The 17,807-nt window shown below is 40.3% G+C and overlaps 1 protein-coding gene across 4 annotated transcripts in view; it reads right to left on the reverse strand.

Annotated features, from left to right (window-relative positions):
- The window catches only part of LOC122822297 (voltage-dependent T-type calcium channel subunit alpha-1H-like), a 141,285-nt gene that overhangs the window by 59,380 nt on the left and 64,098 nt on the right, over positions 1 to 17,807 (reverse strand). For all 4 annotated transcript variants that reach the window (XM_044100856.1, XM_044100855.1, XM_044100857.1 and 1 more), the window contains 4 exons: positions 16,865 to 16,976; positions 16,120 to 16,253; positions 14,559 to 14,656; positions 711 to 870 (listed from right to left, as the gene is read on the reverse strand). In XM_044100856.1, coding sequence (XP_043956791.1) covers positions 711 to 870; positions 14,559 to 14,656; positions 16,120 to 16,253; positions 16,865 to 16,976 — 504 coding nt within the window. The remainder of the gene's footprint in view (positions 1 to 710; positions 871 to 14,558; positions 14,657 to 16,119; positions 16,254 to 16,864; positions 16,977 to 17,807) is intronic.

Consider the following 17,807-nt stretch of genomic DNA (forward strand, 5'->3'; position numbering starts at 1 on the left):
CCCAGGATACAAACGTGAATGTAATGTGGGGGATTTTAGGCGCTAGACCAATACAAAATAGGAAATAACTGTTAAAGAGAAAGAAAATGTCTTTTTTCTTTTCTACAGTAATTTTACCCCAAAAACTAAAACGTATTGCCTTTGTATTCAGCCCTTGCAACTGAATTTATATTGAGTTATAACCCTGTTTTAAGTATTCCCACAACCTTGTCCATGTCCTTTACCTTAAAAGAGGAGTATACACTTTTCAGCATCTTATTTGTACAAATACTTGAAACCCTGATTTATTTATTGCTTATCTTTCAGAATTATGGAGTACTTTGTTTTACACTCAAGTTAAAAAGTACACTCAAAGTATACTCAAGTGTAGAAAAAGTTGAAGAAGCAGCACTAACTTAGGAAGGAACTTTATAAGGCATCTCATCTGAAAGGCTCTTTCACATGTACTGTAAGGAGTGTTGGAGATAATCAGGCTTACAAAAAGGTACCAATGATAGGAAAGAAAACAACAAAAAAATAAAAAAATAAAAAACTGGAGCATACGACATCAGCAGCTTTTTATGTCCGAACGCAAGAAAAACCAAAATGGCATTTGGAAAAAAAAACATGGAACTTTTTCCTACAAGCTTCCGGGTTACCGCCAGTCTAAAAGTCTGGAGGGGAGAAAAAAAAAAGGCATTTACTAAAAATTTTAAAAAGAAATTGCTTACGATATTATGTCTTCTCCCAGGAAGCAGCGGTTACGCAGCAGTCCGGCCCACAGCTGGACTCCCACGATGCCGAAGATAAAAAAGACAAAGAAGCAGAGAAGGAGCACATTTCCCAGCATGGGTAAGGTGTCCAGAAGCAGCGTCACCAAGATCCTCATACCTACACAGTGGGACACAAACAGCAATGAGAAATGATTATCTCATATGCATATATTTAAATTTGAAGCTAAGTTCTGCTGATGTTGCAACTGCAAGCCTTTTCTAGTCCTTTGGATACTCAACACTTTTGAACTGTTGAAGGTCAAGCTTACAGTCAATATAATCACAATCTATGGTACTAAAGACTATGAATATTATTTCATCCTCTGGGAAGTAACAGCTTCTGTATTAGCTACATGCAATGAGTGTCCATCATGTACAATCAAGTGATTTTTTTGAAGAGTTCTGCTGTAAGACTGCTAAGATTTTGTTAACATTTAGCTGGTTTTGGTCTCGTCCAACTAACACTGTGTATCATCTCATCTGTGGAGTCATTTGTTTGAGTGACATTTAGCTGAAGAACGTGAAGCTGACAGTTTAATGCCGTGATATTTTGGCCAAATCTTGGCAACATGTGTGTTTAAAAAAAAAAAAAAAAAAACTCATGCCCACTATTGAATCCATTTAAACTGGTAGCAAATGTTTAGGTTGGTTTGGTTTGAGATGATGAATATTTTGTTTAAATAGTCATTGCTCTTTTAAGTAGTTATACTGGCTCCCCAACTGCTCTTTAAAATAAGACTTCTCTAACTGTTGACCACAACAGGTGATGTTTTGTCTCTTTTCAATAAGTGACATATTCATGACTTTCATTGGTATCAAATGCTAAAGATCATGTAATCTTTTAGAAACATGAGTAAAATCGTACTCCTTTTTTGGTTGTACGTATAAGGAAGGAAGTACTCTTTTTCCACAAAATGTTACAAATTTTGCATAAATAAAGCGATATAAACAACATAATATGAATTAGTTTAATTACAATGCTTCCTTCCCTTAAGATTACTTAAATTCAAATCTGTTTCTCACATCTCCATATAACTGGAGGACAGATCATGGCTGAAAATGCTGCAAAGTACAAGCATGAATTATTTTCTATTTTCCAAGGACAAACTAGTCAATCAGTACATTTCAGTGATTGAAACAGATTCAGGTTCCAAGTCTAGAAATGTGGATGGATGCTCCAAAAAAACACACCGACTGCTCCAGAGGAAATGACTCATCAGTGTCTGTTTCTTTACGCACACACACTCAGTGCCAAGATTTAGTCTAGGACACACAGTACTTTCTACATAGTAACACAACGCAACAATTTAAATTTTCTCAATTTTATTCAAGTTTATCCATTCACTATAAATGAGCAGACCAGTCCTAGAGCTTCAAAACAATTCTAATAAATAATGACAGTGTTATGACACGAAGTTTGATTGTAATCAGAAGAGAAAGACTTAACATAGCTTTGTTTAAATTGGACCAATATTAGGATATACAATCAGCTAAAATGGGTATGCTCATCACTAACTGGGGGATTTTAGTCTATTTTACAAAAACATTTAATCATGCTGCAGGTCTTTAATGTAATCTGAGGACTTGGCCTCACAGTGATGTCATATAATAATGCCACTCTTATCCCAAGGCAACACAAAAATCTTGGTCTTACTCCATACCATCTTTCGCTTCCTTTCATATTCCACAATCTGTGATCTTCACAGCTTCCCCAAATATAAAGAAATCTTATCAGTGCACATTAAAAGTATTTTTTCAAAGGCATTGAAAAAGATTCTTAGCGATTTTCAGCAATCCATTTAAGTGTTACAATGGCTTAGAATTAGCTGTAATCTGCTCATCCGCATTACAGGAGCCAGGCGAAAAAACTGGGAAACACTGACCTTTATTTATCTATTTAACTCGGCATCTAAGTTTGCACAATGAGCAGTTCAAGAAGGCTCTGTTTTTGGTGAGACGTCACCTAAACAAGTCCAGCGACGTCCGCCTGCCTTTCTTGCTGCCCCTACTGCAGCTAACTTTAGTTGTGAGCGATTTCCTGTTTCAGAAGCAGTTGTGCAAACGGCAAATACACTCTGGACCTGACTCATGACTCTGGGAGAGAAAAGTGCACCCTGTGGGGCTTTGTGTATGTAATAAATTGAGACCGTTTTGCTAGCTCCTCATCTACAGTGAGACTCCGGTTAAAGAGGTGACGTGGAAGCAGAGCTCTTGATTTAGCAGAGTTTATTGATGGTTTGAATTTCCATCCTAATCACAGAACTAGTAGTATGGTATCTGCAACACAACAACAAACATAATTATACATATGTCTACATCTTATATGTGACATTCAGCTCACTAATTTAGCTTATTATCAGAAACAATGACAAATTACACTGCAAACTTACAGTAAACAAAGTAATAACAATTACATCCTAACATGACTATGAAACTATATCAACATCAAATGAAACAGTATAAAACTCACATTTTCAGTCACGCATACGAAGTTCCTTGTTTACTGAGCTGCTATCAAGAAAGAAATGAACTCTACACAAGTAGCACACGTTAAGGACCCCGATGTACAATTAGCTGTCTTAGCAGTTGCCTGACCCAAATGTTATTAAATCAACTATGTGCTCTAGTGGGGATTCAGAACAGCCGCCCCCATAACAGTCCCAGCTGTTATGTTACTCCGGTGAATTCCCACAGCCCGGAGATGTTGTCTCTGGATCATCATCATCAGGTATCCCTGGTAATCGGACCAACTTGGTGACAGGTCGAACATAAATTTTTCCTTTCACCTTTATGTCAACTGACCTAACAAACCCATCTGCACTATGGTGTAGCTTGATGACTTTGCCAATAGGCCAGTGTGCACGAGGTAGTTGGGAGTCAACAATCATGACGATGGTATCCAGACTTATATCTTCCGTTCTCCGAGTCCATTTATGACGGATTTGCATAGTAGGTAGATAATGTCTGATAAACTGTTTCCAAAAGTGGTCAGCCATCATCTGGCTATGTCGCCACCGCCGTTTGGTGAGCGAGTCAGGTGCGTAGGTCACTTGGGGAAGAGAAGCATCCCGCCGCCCCATGAGGAGCATGTGGGGTGTGACAGGATCGGGGTCCTTGATATCAGAAGTTACATAACCAAGGGGTTTGGCATTCAAAATGCCTTCCACTTCACATAGCAAAGTAAGAAGAACCTCTTCAGTTACAACTTGGGTTCCCAAAACCACTTGCAATGCTGTCTTCACCGATCTTATCTCTCTCTCCCATGTCCCACCAAAGTGTGGTGCTGCTGGTGGATTGAATTTGAACTCAATTTGCTGAGATACAAGGCTTGCCTGTATTTCAGGCTCCATTGCCTGGAACGCCTCTTTGAGCTCACGATTAGCTCCTCGGAAGTTAGTTCCCTGATCAGATAATATTTCTGAAGGGGTTCCCCGTCGAGCAATGAATCGTCTAAGAGCAAGGAGGAAGGTGTCAGTGTCCAGACTACTGAGTAGATCCAGATGAATGCAACGTGTTGTGAGGCACTTAAATATGACCCCCCAACGTTTCTCATGGCGACGTCCAATTTTCACATTATAAGGCCCGAAACAATCAACACCAGTAGAATAAAATGGTGGTTTCAAAAGTCTAAGCCGTGCTGGTGGTAAATCAGACATAATGGGAGTGCTGGGTTGTCCCCTCCACCGTTTGCATCCTACACAGGTACTTTGGTGCCGTTTGACAGCTTGTCTTCCTCTTAATATCCAATACTGCCTGAGTTCTGCGAAAACCCTCTCCGGACCAGGATGAAGCAGACGTTCATCGATGTGACTGATAAGTAGTTTTGTCACAGGATGACAGGGATCCAGCACAATTGGATGTATGTCAACCTCCATGGAACTTGAGCCAGTCAGGTTTCGAAGGCGTCCACCGACCCGGATGAGACCAAGATCCTTGTCCCATTCTGGTGCTAGACAGTTCAGTCTACTACTTGAAGTCACTTGTTTGCCAGATCTCAGTGCTCTCACTTCATCAGGGAAGCTTTCCCTCTGACAGGTTCTCAAAATATGGAGCTCAGTATCATGTATACTCATGGCTCTTGATGTATTTGGGTCTGAGGTAGCCCCATGGAGAGACTGATGTGTGGCTTCCCGTAGTCCTACCCATGTTGTATACTGTGTAGCATCTGCAGTTAGAGTTACCAAATACTGCTGGATGGGTTCACAGGAGGTACCTTTCTTTAGCTCTTCTACATCTTCTGGGAGATCTGAAGCTGGTGCCACGGGCCAATACTCGGGAGGTTTCTGCAGAAAGGCAGGGCCATTGAGCCATCGACTTGGAGATAAGAGATCAGTTATTGTTTTTCCACGACTGATGTCATCGGCAGGATTGCTTGCAGAGTCAACATAACGCCACTCCTGGTTTGGAGTGAGTTCTTGAATCTCGGATACTCTAGTGCCGACAAACACTTTGAAACGACAGGAGTCACTCTTGAGCCAGGTCAGGACTGTTGTAGAGTCTGACCAGAGAAATGTGTTTGAAATGTGCACATTGAGCTCACGATGAATAAGGGCTGAAAGCTGTGCTCCGTCAATGCACCACACAGCTCCAGTCGTGGGATGGATAACTGACGCCGTGGAGCCACCCTTGATCTCGCCATCACAAAAGACACACATGTCTTATCTCCATCCTGCATTGTAAAGTAGGCTACTGAGCCATAGGCTAGCTCAGAAGCATCACAGAATATATGTAGAATATATTCCACACCTTCAACAGCCTTTTCTGCTGGTGCATAGGTCCTAGGTATGGAGATATTCTCTAACTGGGGAAGTTCATTCTCCCACCTAATCCAGTCTTGCTGAAGATCAGGGGGCAGATTAGGATCGTCCCAGTCTCTTTTCTTTGCCCACAAATTCCGCACTATGACCTTTGCTCTTGTGGTGAATGGAATGATCAGACCCAATGGATCATACTGAGTCGCTAACACCTTATAGATGTTCCTCAATGTTGGCAGTTTTCTCCAGTGGTCTCAGTCTGTAGCAGAGGGTATCTGTACCCCAGTTCCAAATCATGCCTAGTGCCATTTCCTGAAAGTTAGTGGGTTTCTCCATTAGCCATAGCTCTGTGCTCTGTGATTTGGCTTCTGGTGGTAAATGAGCAATAGTGTTTGGTTTATTGCTGGCCCACTGACGGATATCAAATCCACCTTCAGCTAGCACTTGACGCATTTTATCCACTAAAAACTTAGCAGATTCTATTGTAGGTAGGCTCTGAAGGCAGTTATCTACATAGAATGCTTGGTTCAGAGACTGCCAGATGTCCTTATTTTCCTCTCCTGAGTTTTTCACATGGGTCTGCAGCGCAAATGTGGCACAAGGACTGCTTGTGGTTCCAAATGGCAAAACTCTCCACTGATAAACATCTGGTTCCTTCTCCTCTGAAGATTTCGCCAGATGAACCTTAGCAGGGGCTGATCCTTGGGAAGAAGACAGACCTGGTGAAACATGGCTCGAATATCACCACTTACTGCGACCGAATACTCCCTAAAGCGGAGGAGAACACCGATGAGTGTGGGTCCAAGGGTAGGACCTGGGAGGAGCTGATCATTCAACGATAAACCATTAAAGTTAAAGGAACAGTTGAAAACCAGTCTCTGCTTCCCATTGTGTTCAACTAGATGATGGGGTATGAACCATGATTCAAGGGATTCGTTCACCTGATCAGGGTGGAGTTTCACCACATATCCAGCATCAAGTAGTTTCTTAATCTCAGCTTCATATCTCTGGGCTTTACATGGCTCTCGTAGTAAACGGCGCTCAGTACTTCGCAGTAGTGGCATTACTGCTTCTGCAGAGGCACGTAGCAGTGGTGAATCCCTTCGTCTTGGCAATGGAGTAGCGTAGCGTAGCTTGTCTGCTACATTGACTCTCACTGTGTGAGATTCCAGAATGGCTATAGCTTCGTCGTCTTGACGTGAACGCACTGCCAGTTTCTCACTGCGATAAGGCAATATATCTATCTTCCACAGACGCTCCACATGCTGATAAACGTCATCAGGCATCGGCCTCAGTGTTGTAAAGTAACACGCCTTTGTCTGTGACTCAGTTGGAATATAGTCATCTGGACCTTGTAAAGCCCACCCTAACTCGGTCAGAATTGCGATTGGTCCACCAGACGGATTTATCAGCACGGGCTCCTTAGCAATGATCAAGTGAGTGTTATCCGCTCCAATAAGAAGCAGAGGACATACATTTTTGAAGGATTTGATGGGGATTCCTTGCAAATGCTGATAACGCCTTTGCAAAATGTCAGTTGGATATGATTGCTCAGCTAGAGCTAACTGCTGCGCTGTAAAGGCTCCTTTGATTAAATGTTTTCTTTGAGGTTGTTCTCCGGGGGAAACATAGAAATCCACAGATGAGCCAGTCACATGAGCGATGTCCTGACGTATGGTCCGTAATGCCATGGACTCCAGACTTCCCTTGAGGTCCAGGTAAGAGGTTGCTTCAGAGAGGATGATGGTCCTCTCTGCTCCATCATCCAGGATTGCATGAGTGTGTAAAGTCTTTGTCCCATAACTGATCACAACTGGCACAACCTTCAAGTACACTTTACCACCTTGCTTAAGGGGACTAGCAGTAGCTTCATGACTGGGAGTAAGAAAATAAACTCCAGATTCTGGCTTGGAAATAATGTGAAGAACCTTCAGATGAATATTCTGACATTCCCCACAAACCTTTTTCAATGTACATTGTTCTGCTACGTGGCTGGTGCGACCACACTTTCTGCATCTTTTACCATCTGAGATCCACTTCTCTATGGTGTCAGCAGAACAGGTAGCAATAGTGGTACATTGAGACAAATAGTGTTCTGTACTCTTACAGAATAAACACAAACGTTTGGGTTTCTTCACCACGGCACTATTGTGACTGTTTTGCTGTGTTCTGTCATCCATCTTAGTTTTCTCACTGCTGTAGTAGACGATGGACTGACTTTTCGACCTAGGCAAAACTAATTTGTCCCTCCTGTTTACCTGAATTCTTTCAGCTTGATGTCGCTGTGCCATCTTTGATGATAATCTCTGAGCTTCTGCTTTGACTTTAAGCCATTCAGATAAATCCCTGAGATTGTAGGGGTTTAAACTGCTTGTTTGAAGTCTACCCCTTATTTGGAGATGCTCCACAAAGTTATCTCTGTATTGTCTTGGCAACTTACTCAGTAGACGGTCAACATGTCCAGTGGACATCAACTCCATCCCATATGGGCCCTCAAGTGCAATTAGCAGCCCTACCAGTAGATCCACATTAAGAGCAAAACTTTGGAATGCTCTGAAGTCACCTGGCTTAACATCGGGGGCATTCAGAATTGCAGCGATTTCTGCCTGGGCAAGCTGATGCGGCTGACCGTACTGTCGTTGCAACGCCTGCATTGCCATGGTGTAAGGTTGTGAATAATGTCTACATGCTTGGGCAATTAGCCGTGCTTCATCCAAAACTAACTGCTCCATAAGCACACGATATTTGTAATGCTCTGAAAGTTCAGGATGTGGCTGGAGCAGGTGATCGAGAGCCATTTTTAAATCGGCAAACTCCCTCTCGCTGTCATGCTCTAATATAGGGAGCTTAGGAACTGGGACTGGTTGTGATGGAACTGGGAAGGGAATTTGTCGTTCGGTTGGTCTTATCCCGAGATCAGGCTGAATTGCTCTAACACCTGTAACAGTAGGTGGGTATGACCATGGAGCTTGTGCTGAAACAGGCTGAGTCACATGTGGGCCCTGAGTAGGATGATATGTTGGGACAGGCTGATAATGTGAATAGTTGGTGACACCATAATTAGGCTGTCCCATAGCTAAGACAGAAGGTGGTTGACCTGGCTGTGATGCTACACCATAAGGCTGTGGATGCGTCGGGTACATTGTTTGATTTAAGTTTGGAGGCCCTAATTGTGTGAGGACTGGTGAATTACCAGGTTGTATGGGTAATGTAACCATACTTTCATGATGATACATTGAGGGACTCGATGCAGCTGGAACATATGGAAATGGCGTACTTAACTGTGCATAAAGATTTTTATTATGCATTGGAACAGTGCTTTGCTGCTGCTCTTGGAATGCATATGTTGGAGAAGGCCAGTATCCTGTTGGAGGCTGTACATAGGTTGTTGGCTGAGATGTTGGAAAGGTATGAGCTTCAGGTCCTGAAACTGACTTGGGTTGCATCATGCGTTGATAACTTACTGGTGCAATGGCTTGTTGTGCAGACAAAGCAGCTGTTATTGATGTTGTTGGTATAGTAGACGGCAAAGCCTGTGTTAGAGTATATATAGATGACTGAGAAGCAGCTGCATGGCCACTGACATATGTAACGTTCGGGGAAGATATAGGTCTTCTCGTACACTCAGCTTGTTTTAATGAAGCTGTTTTGACAGGTAATAAGTCGTGAAACGACTGAGCTGAAGTCACTGAACCACTGATAACAGAACTCCCTTCTGATTCAACGTCTTCTGATGCAGAATTACTGCTGGTGTCAGTTCCAACATCTAATATAGTCTTTGGTGTCAGAAGTAATCTACTGCTGAGTTCACAGGCTAAATCATCAGGTTGGACTAAATGCTCCCCTCTACCTGCCATGTAATGCAAATCCTGCTGTGATAACATTGATGAGGGCCCGAACACAGAACCCGACTGGTCCATGTTGGTAGTAGGCTCGGCGTACATACCTAAAGACTGCAGTCGTGGTGATGTGTTGACACTCTGAGATGTGTTACTCACAGCCAGCATTTCGTCAACCATAGTAGAAGGTCTCAGTGTAGGCGGTAGGGTCACATGATAGTCCGACAAATGTGATGGCAGGCTCCTCAGCCTTCTCTGCTCTGTTAATCTGCTCTGCTCGTCCATATTCTTCACTGCGGTGACTAGAATCTGCTCAAGGACCATGTAATAAATTGAGACCGTTTTGCTAGCTCCTCATCTACAGTGAGACTCCGGTTAAAGAGGTGACGTGGAAGCAGAGCTCTTGATTTAGCAGAGTTTATTGATGGTTTGAATTTCCATCCTAATCACAGAACTAGTAGTATGGTATCTGCAACACAACAACAAACATAATTATACATATGTCTACATCTTATATGTGACATTCAGCTCACTAATTTAGCTTATTATCAGAAACAATGACAAATTACACTGCAAACTTACAGTAAACAAAGTAATAACAATTACATCCTAACATGACTATGAAACCATATCAACATCAAATGAAACAGTATAAAACTCACATTTTCAGTCACGCATACGAAGTTCCTTGTTTACTGAGCTGCTATCAAGAAAGAAATGAACTCTACACAAGTAGCACACGTTAAGGACCCCGATGTACAATTAGCTGTCTTAGCAGTTGCCTGACCCAAATGTTATTAAATCAACTATGTGCTCTAGTGGGGATTCAGAACAGTGTAACTGCAACACATTGATGCATGGTGGATGCAAGGTTGACTAAAAGTCTTGACTAGAAGATATAATTATGTTTTGCAAGTGCAGTAGAGAAAGAAGTTTTAATAGTCTAATCCAACATCGAAGTATTATATGTATATTACTTCGAAAATCTACTAAATTGAAAAAAGGCAATATTAAGCTTGATTAGAAAAAATAAATAAAAAAACTCTAACCTTAAGGTTGAAAAGGTTTTCACCACAGTGGTGGTCAAAGTAGAGCTACGTAGATTTCCAATAAATCTCACCAAACCTTATATAAAACTTTTAAACTTCATTGCCTAAAGCCTAAAAAGTATAAATCTTCTAAAGAAGTGTTAAGTTTAAAAAAGCTGATTAAGGAGAGGTGGCTAGTTCCTCTCTGTACTTTCATTAACCCAGGTGGTGAACGCTCAAACAACGACCAGTTCCAGGCTGGAAAAAGGTAATGCTTTAACAATCAGGTTTTAGTTTTGTACCCTGTTTGTTATGTAGTCGGTGAGACATTACACAAAATCCATAGTATGAAATATTTGGCCCATGCTGTATTTAGAAAGCATTTTTGCAATAGTATTCCATCTTTATCTGTTAATTGTCTGTTTTTGTGTTAAACAAAAAAAATCAGCAAAATGACATGGACATACAATTTTGTGGATAAGAGTGGTGAGCTTTTTGATTAACATATTCTTCCTCTGATTGCATTGACAAAACTAAAACGTGCTACTTTGGTATGAATAGATGTACCATTCCCTGCCCCGCAATGAAGTTAATTTTTACAGTGGGAAAAGGACAGATATGTCAGCTGACAAGATGAAAACATGAGCATTTTAATAAAAAAAACAAAGTCTAGTGCTTGCAAATAAATCAAGAAAATGTATATTTTTTAATTTTCGTTTTACTTTTTAAGCATGTTATCGATTAGTACCTATTGGCACTAATCTACTTTTGAACTGAATTATAAGCCAAGTAGTCATAAAAGAGTGAATATTTTGTGCCCATAAATGGCATTAGAGTTACAAATCACTGCATCTAATACAAATTTTAATTAAGACCAAAAGGGGGAATACTGAAGAGTCCGAGTTGACACAAATTGCCCTTTTCCATCACATTTATGGACTCAAGTTATGGGCCACAAGATTTTAAATGCTCTTCCTTTATGACATTGTTATCTGTGCTCTCCGCTTGTGATCTCATTAGTCTCCGAGTTCTCGTTTTGCTTCTCTCGGAAAAAGCCAAGTCACACCGCAGGAAACAGCAAAAGCGCGCTGCTTTTTTTCAAACTCGGTCCTGCAGTCAAAACAAGATGGGTGCCCAAATAACTCGCTATTAGATCCAGCAGGAGAAATCTAGGTGTTGCACACAACACTCAAGAATTCTGATGACTTATTCAAGCAATCAGTGTGTGAGAATGCGTGCGCCTAGGCGTGCGCGTGGAGCGCGTACACACACAGTGTACAAACACAACTGCAAATTATCTACAGTTGGCAGATAATTTGCAAAGCCCCCCTGCAAGCAGTAGCCCTGATAATATGAAATAAACAGACGGTTGTTCACAGTATCTAAGCTACAGAACAAAAACACAGTTAACATCTGCGTAACAACTCACCGACAAGAAGACGGCAAGACAAATAGAGATGCAGAATAATGGGGGAAACAGTAGGAGAGAGGGGCATTAGTCTTTGTACGAGTGCTGCTACCTGAGAACGTGATTATATGTTGGATGAAGAATAATACGCAGTGACGTAAAATGACTTTAGATGACCTCCAGGTGTCTGCGTGTACCTGTGAGTTCCAGGCTTCGGGGGATGTTTGATGTACATCTATTTGCTTCCACTAACACCTGCCATTGTCATCCCAAATGTACATCCACCACTTTATTCTCTTTCTAGCGGTTTCATTTCATGTAGCTTTTAGAAACTTGCTGAAGCAATGTCGCTTAGTTTTACCTTCTGTTACAGGGAAGCTCAGAGATTTTAAAATAATATCTGAAACCAAATAGGTTTATGTATAATTCAGCACAGCTCGTTGTTACAAGAAGGCAAAAATGTTGTGGCATTAGGAGATTATTATTTTAAAAATCATGAGATTGTTAAAGACTTTTGTCACACGGAAGCCATTTTGAGAGATAATATTGATAGTGGTCAGTATTTTTCAGTATTATTGCTAAGAATGGTGATTGACTGATTAAGAATCAATCAAGTCATAAATGTATATTTTCACAAAGCCATTAAATGAACATTTTCAGCACATACAGCTCTGGTTTTGTTGATCACATCGATTGTCCTGAAATATTGTACAATATGTCCTTACTTACTGTAAGTTGTTGTGACACTCTTGTCTAGAAAATCTCTTTAGCTATAGACTCATGGCCCCTTCTGTCAGGAGCTTTTAGGAACATGACAAATAATACACAGCTTCCATTGAGCTGAAAGCAAACACCAAACTCTTCAGGGCCATACATCAACTTACCACAAAGTGGTGTGAACAAGCAAACCAAAATACAGTCCTGCACTGCTCAAAGCAAACAAACTACAAAATTGCAGGCCAACAGAAATGGATTTGACATGCAGCGTAGGGGTAACTTGAATTAAATTACTGGGAAAAAGAGACTGCTGCAGAAGGAGTAGATATATTAAGCTGTAACGGAAGTAAAAAAGGTGTTTTAAGGTTTAGGCAAGGTTCAAAATATTATGTGGAAGAATGGGTGGTCAGTGTAAAAACTGAATTTCTCTAAACTTGGTGAAGAAATTCACCAAAATGTATTAATAACACTTTATTGGAGAGACATTGGAGTGACAACAGCAACAAACTTATGTATGAATAACAAAAAAAAAAACTGTACTGATCTTAAAGGCTGTGCAAAAGTCTGTCTGTCTGTCTTCATTTGTGTCTTCATCACTCAGTGTTTCCTTCATTTTATTTCCTGATTCGTCTTCTTGTATTGTTGTCATAACACCCACTCCACACACACACACACACACACACACACACACACCCGGACATGCACACATTTTTCCATCTCCCTCGTCTGTATCATCGAAATCTCATTTCGTCTTTGTTCCTTCTGACTTGGCTTACTATTTCATTTTTACACACATCTTTCTCTCAGGATGTTATTCTGCAATGAATGTCTTTACCTTGTAGACAAATACAATAAAACAATACATTTAGTCTCAATTTCTTTAGATAAGTACATGCTGTACTATTCAGCCACAATGGCACCACTGGTAAAAAATAAATAAATAAAAATGCTTAAAAATGCCATTTTATTGTGGCACTTACTCACTCTGTAAGTGAGCTGTAGAGAATTGTTTTATCTTCCTAACAATCCTGCTTACAGTCCATTGCTGCAAGATAAATATGTCTTCTCAATCAGCTCAGTGCCAGTGACTAAAAGAAACGTCATGTCGTATTTATACCCCAGTTTGACAGAAAGCCATGGATTACAATTAAAAAGTCTGTAGGAACTCAGATCAACCTCTATGTGTTGAGAATTTTTAGGGTTGCTGGCATCTGTGCCACTTGTGATTTTCAAAAAAACAAGAACTTGTAAGTGTTGTGCCCACTTATTGAGAGTCATATTTTCAAACTTTTTGTATCTGAGGTTATTTTACTGCAAAACCCCCCCTAAAAACTAATATTAAGTTTTCAAATTCAAACTCAAAACTTCTTTATTAATCCCCAAGGGCAATTAAATGTTGATGTAACTCATTCATTTAGATTTTTCAAAGAGTTATTGAAGATCGCGATGGCTGTTGGCAGGAAAGATCTTCTCCAGCAGTTTGTGCTGCACTGAATCTGAAGAAGCCTCCGACACATTTTTACATTATTACACATTGTTGTCATGGGTGCAAGCGACTGTATTCTAGCCTGTACATTTAGGAACATTGATCTTTTTTATTGTAAAGTGTGTGGTTTTCTAAGAATACTTTGTACTGTATCATCTAAGTAGCACACACTTATTAATTTTTGGGTGGAGACAAGACATTCCAATCATGTTTGCTGAAATAAAATCCCTGTCAATGTCAAAATGATTCTCCAAATCAAGGTTTGTTCTGAAGTGAGTCTATTAAGTCCCTTTACCTTTGGTTGAGACCGTAATAACTGATATGCACAAAGAAGCTAACATATCTCTCAGAGAAGAACAAAACTATGCATTTGCTTTGCTTTATGGAATTCAACTTCTCTAAATTCCCTTTTACCTGAAAACAAAAGTTCCAAACATCAATACCACCTTCTTAAACTGTACATATATGTATGACCGAAATAGATATAAAACTGAATGTGGATACACCTATGTGCACGCATGTCCTTATTGAGCTAAAAGAGCAACACTTAATTCAGTAAATCTCTTGGTCTTACTTGGTACTCTGTTGATTGCCCGCAGTGGCCTAAGCACTCGAACAGTACGGATGGCTGACAGACTGGCATTGTGGCCATCCAGAGAATACTCCATCACCCTGAAAATGAATGTGCAGTGAATAAACAACATACAGCGAAACAGAAAGACACACACACACAGCTAAGATACACTCACTCAAAAACAACACAAACTGCTGTTTTGTGTTGTTTTTGAGTTTTTGTGTTGTTCTAGTTTCATTCAAGGTTGTTGAATGAAACTGGACAATCTTCAACTTGATCTGCCCTGACGGTGACCAGCCAGTTGGAAACTCAAGAATATCATTTTGTTCTGGTCAGCCCTTTTTCTTGGTGGAATCATTTGAATCAGGGCAATGCAGAAAAATATAATCCCTCTTCCTTTTCTTCCACACAACACAAGGTTTTAAGTGCAAACAAACCGCTATTGAGAACTGATCATGATTTCAACCACTTATGGAAAAAGTTTCTGTACCCTCCGATTGTCTTTACTCTGCCCTGGTACAAAATGCTGTGGAATTCCTCTCTACCCTTTTCCTCACTGACACAATGATATTCTTTGGATCCTTTGTAGCCTCGCTGTAATCCAAAGCTTCAGCTCATAATGCAAAGGAGCAAATCCCAGTAGGACCACTTAACTTTATTTATGGTTATTCAGATCTCTCTATGCTGGTGTTTGTACCCAAGAAGATCAAGAGCTGGAATTGCAACAAAAGGTGGGGCAACAAGGTATTAAAGTCTGGGTATGTACACTTATTCAGAGATTATATTTTTTTATTGTCTGTTTTACCCAAACAGATTTGTTTGTTGTGGACTTGAATTGTAGGAGATATATAGTGTACTAGAGGCAAAAAGAAATAAAATACAATAATAAAACATTCTACAATTATTTGTCTTTGTCTCACAAAGATTTCACATTTTAAAAGGGGTTTCCAACTTTTTATATTTGCTGTACATTTCAGTCAGCATAATAATTATGATAATCTCTAGAAGAAGCAGTCAGGAGTTTATGGCTTCCCTTGCAGAAAATGTGGAGGAGTGGTGTTCACTCACTACTTCTCTGCTCTATTGGTCCTGAACATGGAAGCTATATGTGTAATATATTTTATTACATTCTTTTCCTCTTCAGGCAGAAAGCATGTTCCCTAAGCATGCTCTTTTGTAAGACGGTGCGTTTGTATTTGTATGCTTTCTTACCTGACTACATAGGAAAACAAGGATAAAAGAAAAAGAGTCTCACTGTGACCTAGAAAAGGTATTTAGCTGCTTCCTGCCAAGAGATAGAATGACATTTTTATATTCTCCAGTCATCATCCTAATTTCCTCCATTCAAATGTCTTCTTAATAATTTATAGTCATTAGAAAGTGATATTTGGTTGCTCGGATACAGAGACCTTTGAACTGACTGGTACAGGGGTCAAATTATACTCTGTTTCCACTTGAAAATGTTAATTTGAAAAAAGATTCAACATCTTGGCTTCCAATGAGCATCACCCTGATTGAGTTGTAAAATGTTATTATGCAATGATGTCAACAGGATACCAACCCTGCCATGACAATAACAAAGTCGAGCTGGTTCCACTTGTCGCCGAGGTAACAATTGGGGCCAAAAATTCCAAGGGCCACCATCTTGATGACCATCTCCACCGCAAAGAAAGCAAAGATGCAATCGTCCAACACCTGGTCGAAGAAAAACAGACAAAAATACAAAAAAGAAGATTTAACACTGACTTCAACCAAAACGCTTGCAAACAGATAACCTTGTTGAATCTCCTCAACAGCGCAAGCATATTTTTATACAAGCAGTACAGTTTTGAGAGCAGGGTTTCTGTGAAAAACATGAATTTCTTCAATAGATTAGTTAGCTTAATTTCAGCAGGGAGACGTTCAGACTCAGCATGGTTGGTTATGGTTGTTACTCAATTAATTAGACGTCTCGTACAGCACGAGAAATGTCTGTATTTGAGTATAATGAGTCTGTCTCAATGTGCCATGAATCAACGCTTCACTAAAACAAGTATGCAGGAATAAAATGTCAATTAGACAAGCAGACAGAAAGTAATTAACTTATTTTCATCCAAGTTACATTTGTGAAATATAAGTAATACCAATGAAACGTAACACGTTAATATTGCTAACATGAGTAATACGTTGTGTTAATGGTGAAAAACACTAAGAGCACATTTTCTCACTGCTGCAAAAAATTTTTTGCTTACAAACTCAGTGCATTGCCAAATATTGCACTTTACAGAATATTCATGCAAACCCATCTGACTGGGCATGACGCTCACCTGTAAGATGCGGCACCACTCTGACAGGCAGGTCACATCCTCGCAGGGTTGAAACATCCCCAGAGTCACACAGTTTAACAGGATCACCAGCATGGACACGTGCTCGAACCACGTGCAAGAGGAAAGTTAAGGTCAGAACAATATACATGTCATTCTGGATTATCAGCAACAGGCAGCCAGAGCCTGTTCTGCGCAATGTGTGGTTAGTCCATAAGATGCAATGAGACACTGTTTATGCTTTAAAGGACAACAGTAACTGAACTCGAGAACACGATATACGGGGACTGGTGTAACTGATATGATGTGATGACGCGAAAGTACAAATAAACAATCACTCCATCAATCCAAGTGAAACAGATGCTAACAGGAAGTCTTGCATGGGTCTAATGCACTAAATGGGCCCAATCATGGCAATTTGCTGCTAATGTAATTATAGTGCTTTTTGCCAAACTCATGAAATCACCATGTTAATGAGCTGATGTCTGCTGCAGATCAGGTTGCAGTGTTTACCAAAGCACTGGCATAGAGCACCGGGGGAAATGTTGGAGAGATGCACACATTATGGTGTCGCCAGGCATAATGTAATCTGTGCTTGTGTCAATTAGGCTAAAAGACTGCAAAGAGACCAGCATGAGTTATTATCCAGAAAACCTTTGGTGCTGTTAATGATTGGCGTCTTGTAAAAAGGAAGAAGCTTAATTTGAAGGGTACAGATGTCAGGCATCACCTCTCTGACCTCCACATCCTTTTTGAGGAAGCAGAGGGATTATTTTGCAATACGTTGCCAATGTTAAAAGCATTTGCTTTTTTATTAATTAGCTCTACAAGGATGGGAATCTAAATGGTTCAGGCTTTACTGGTGCCTCAATGCGTTGTGCAAATTAGACATGGATAGGATCCCTTGATTCGGTCCTATTTGTGTATATCAACTTGGAGTGATGTA

Source organism: Gambusia affinis, linkage group LG19 (genome assembly GCF_019740435.1).
Source record: "Gambusia affinis linkage group LG19, SWU_Gaff_1.0, whole genome shotgun sequence".
NCBI classification, from domain to species: domain Eukaryota; kingdom Metazoa; phylum Chordata; class Actinopteri; order Cyprinodontiformes; family Poeciliidae; genus Gambusia; species Gambusia affinis.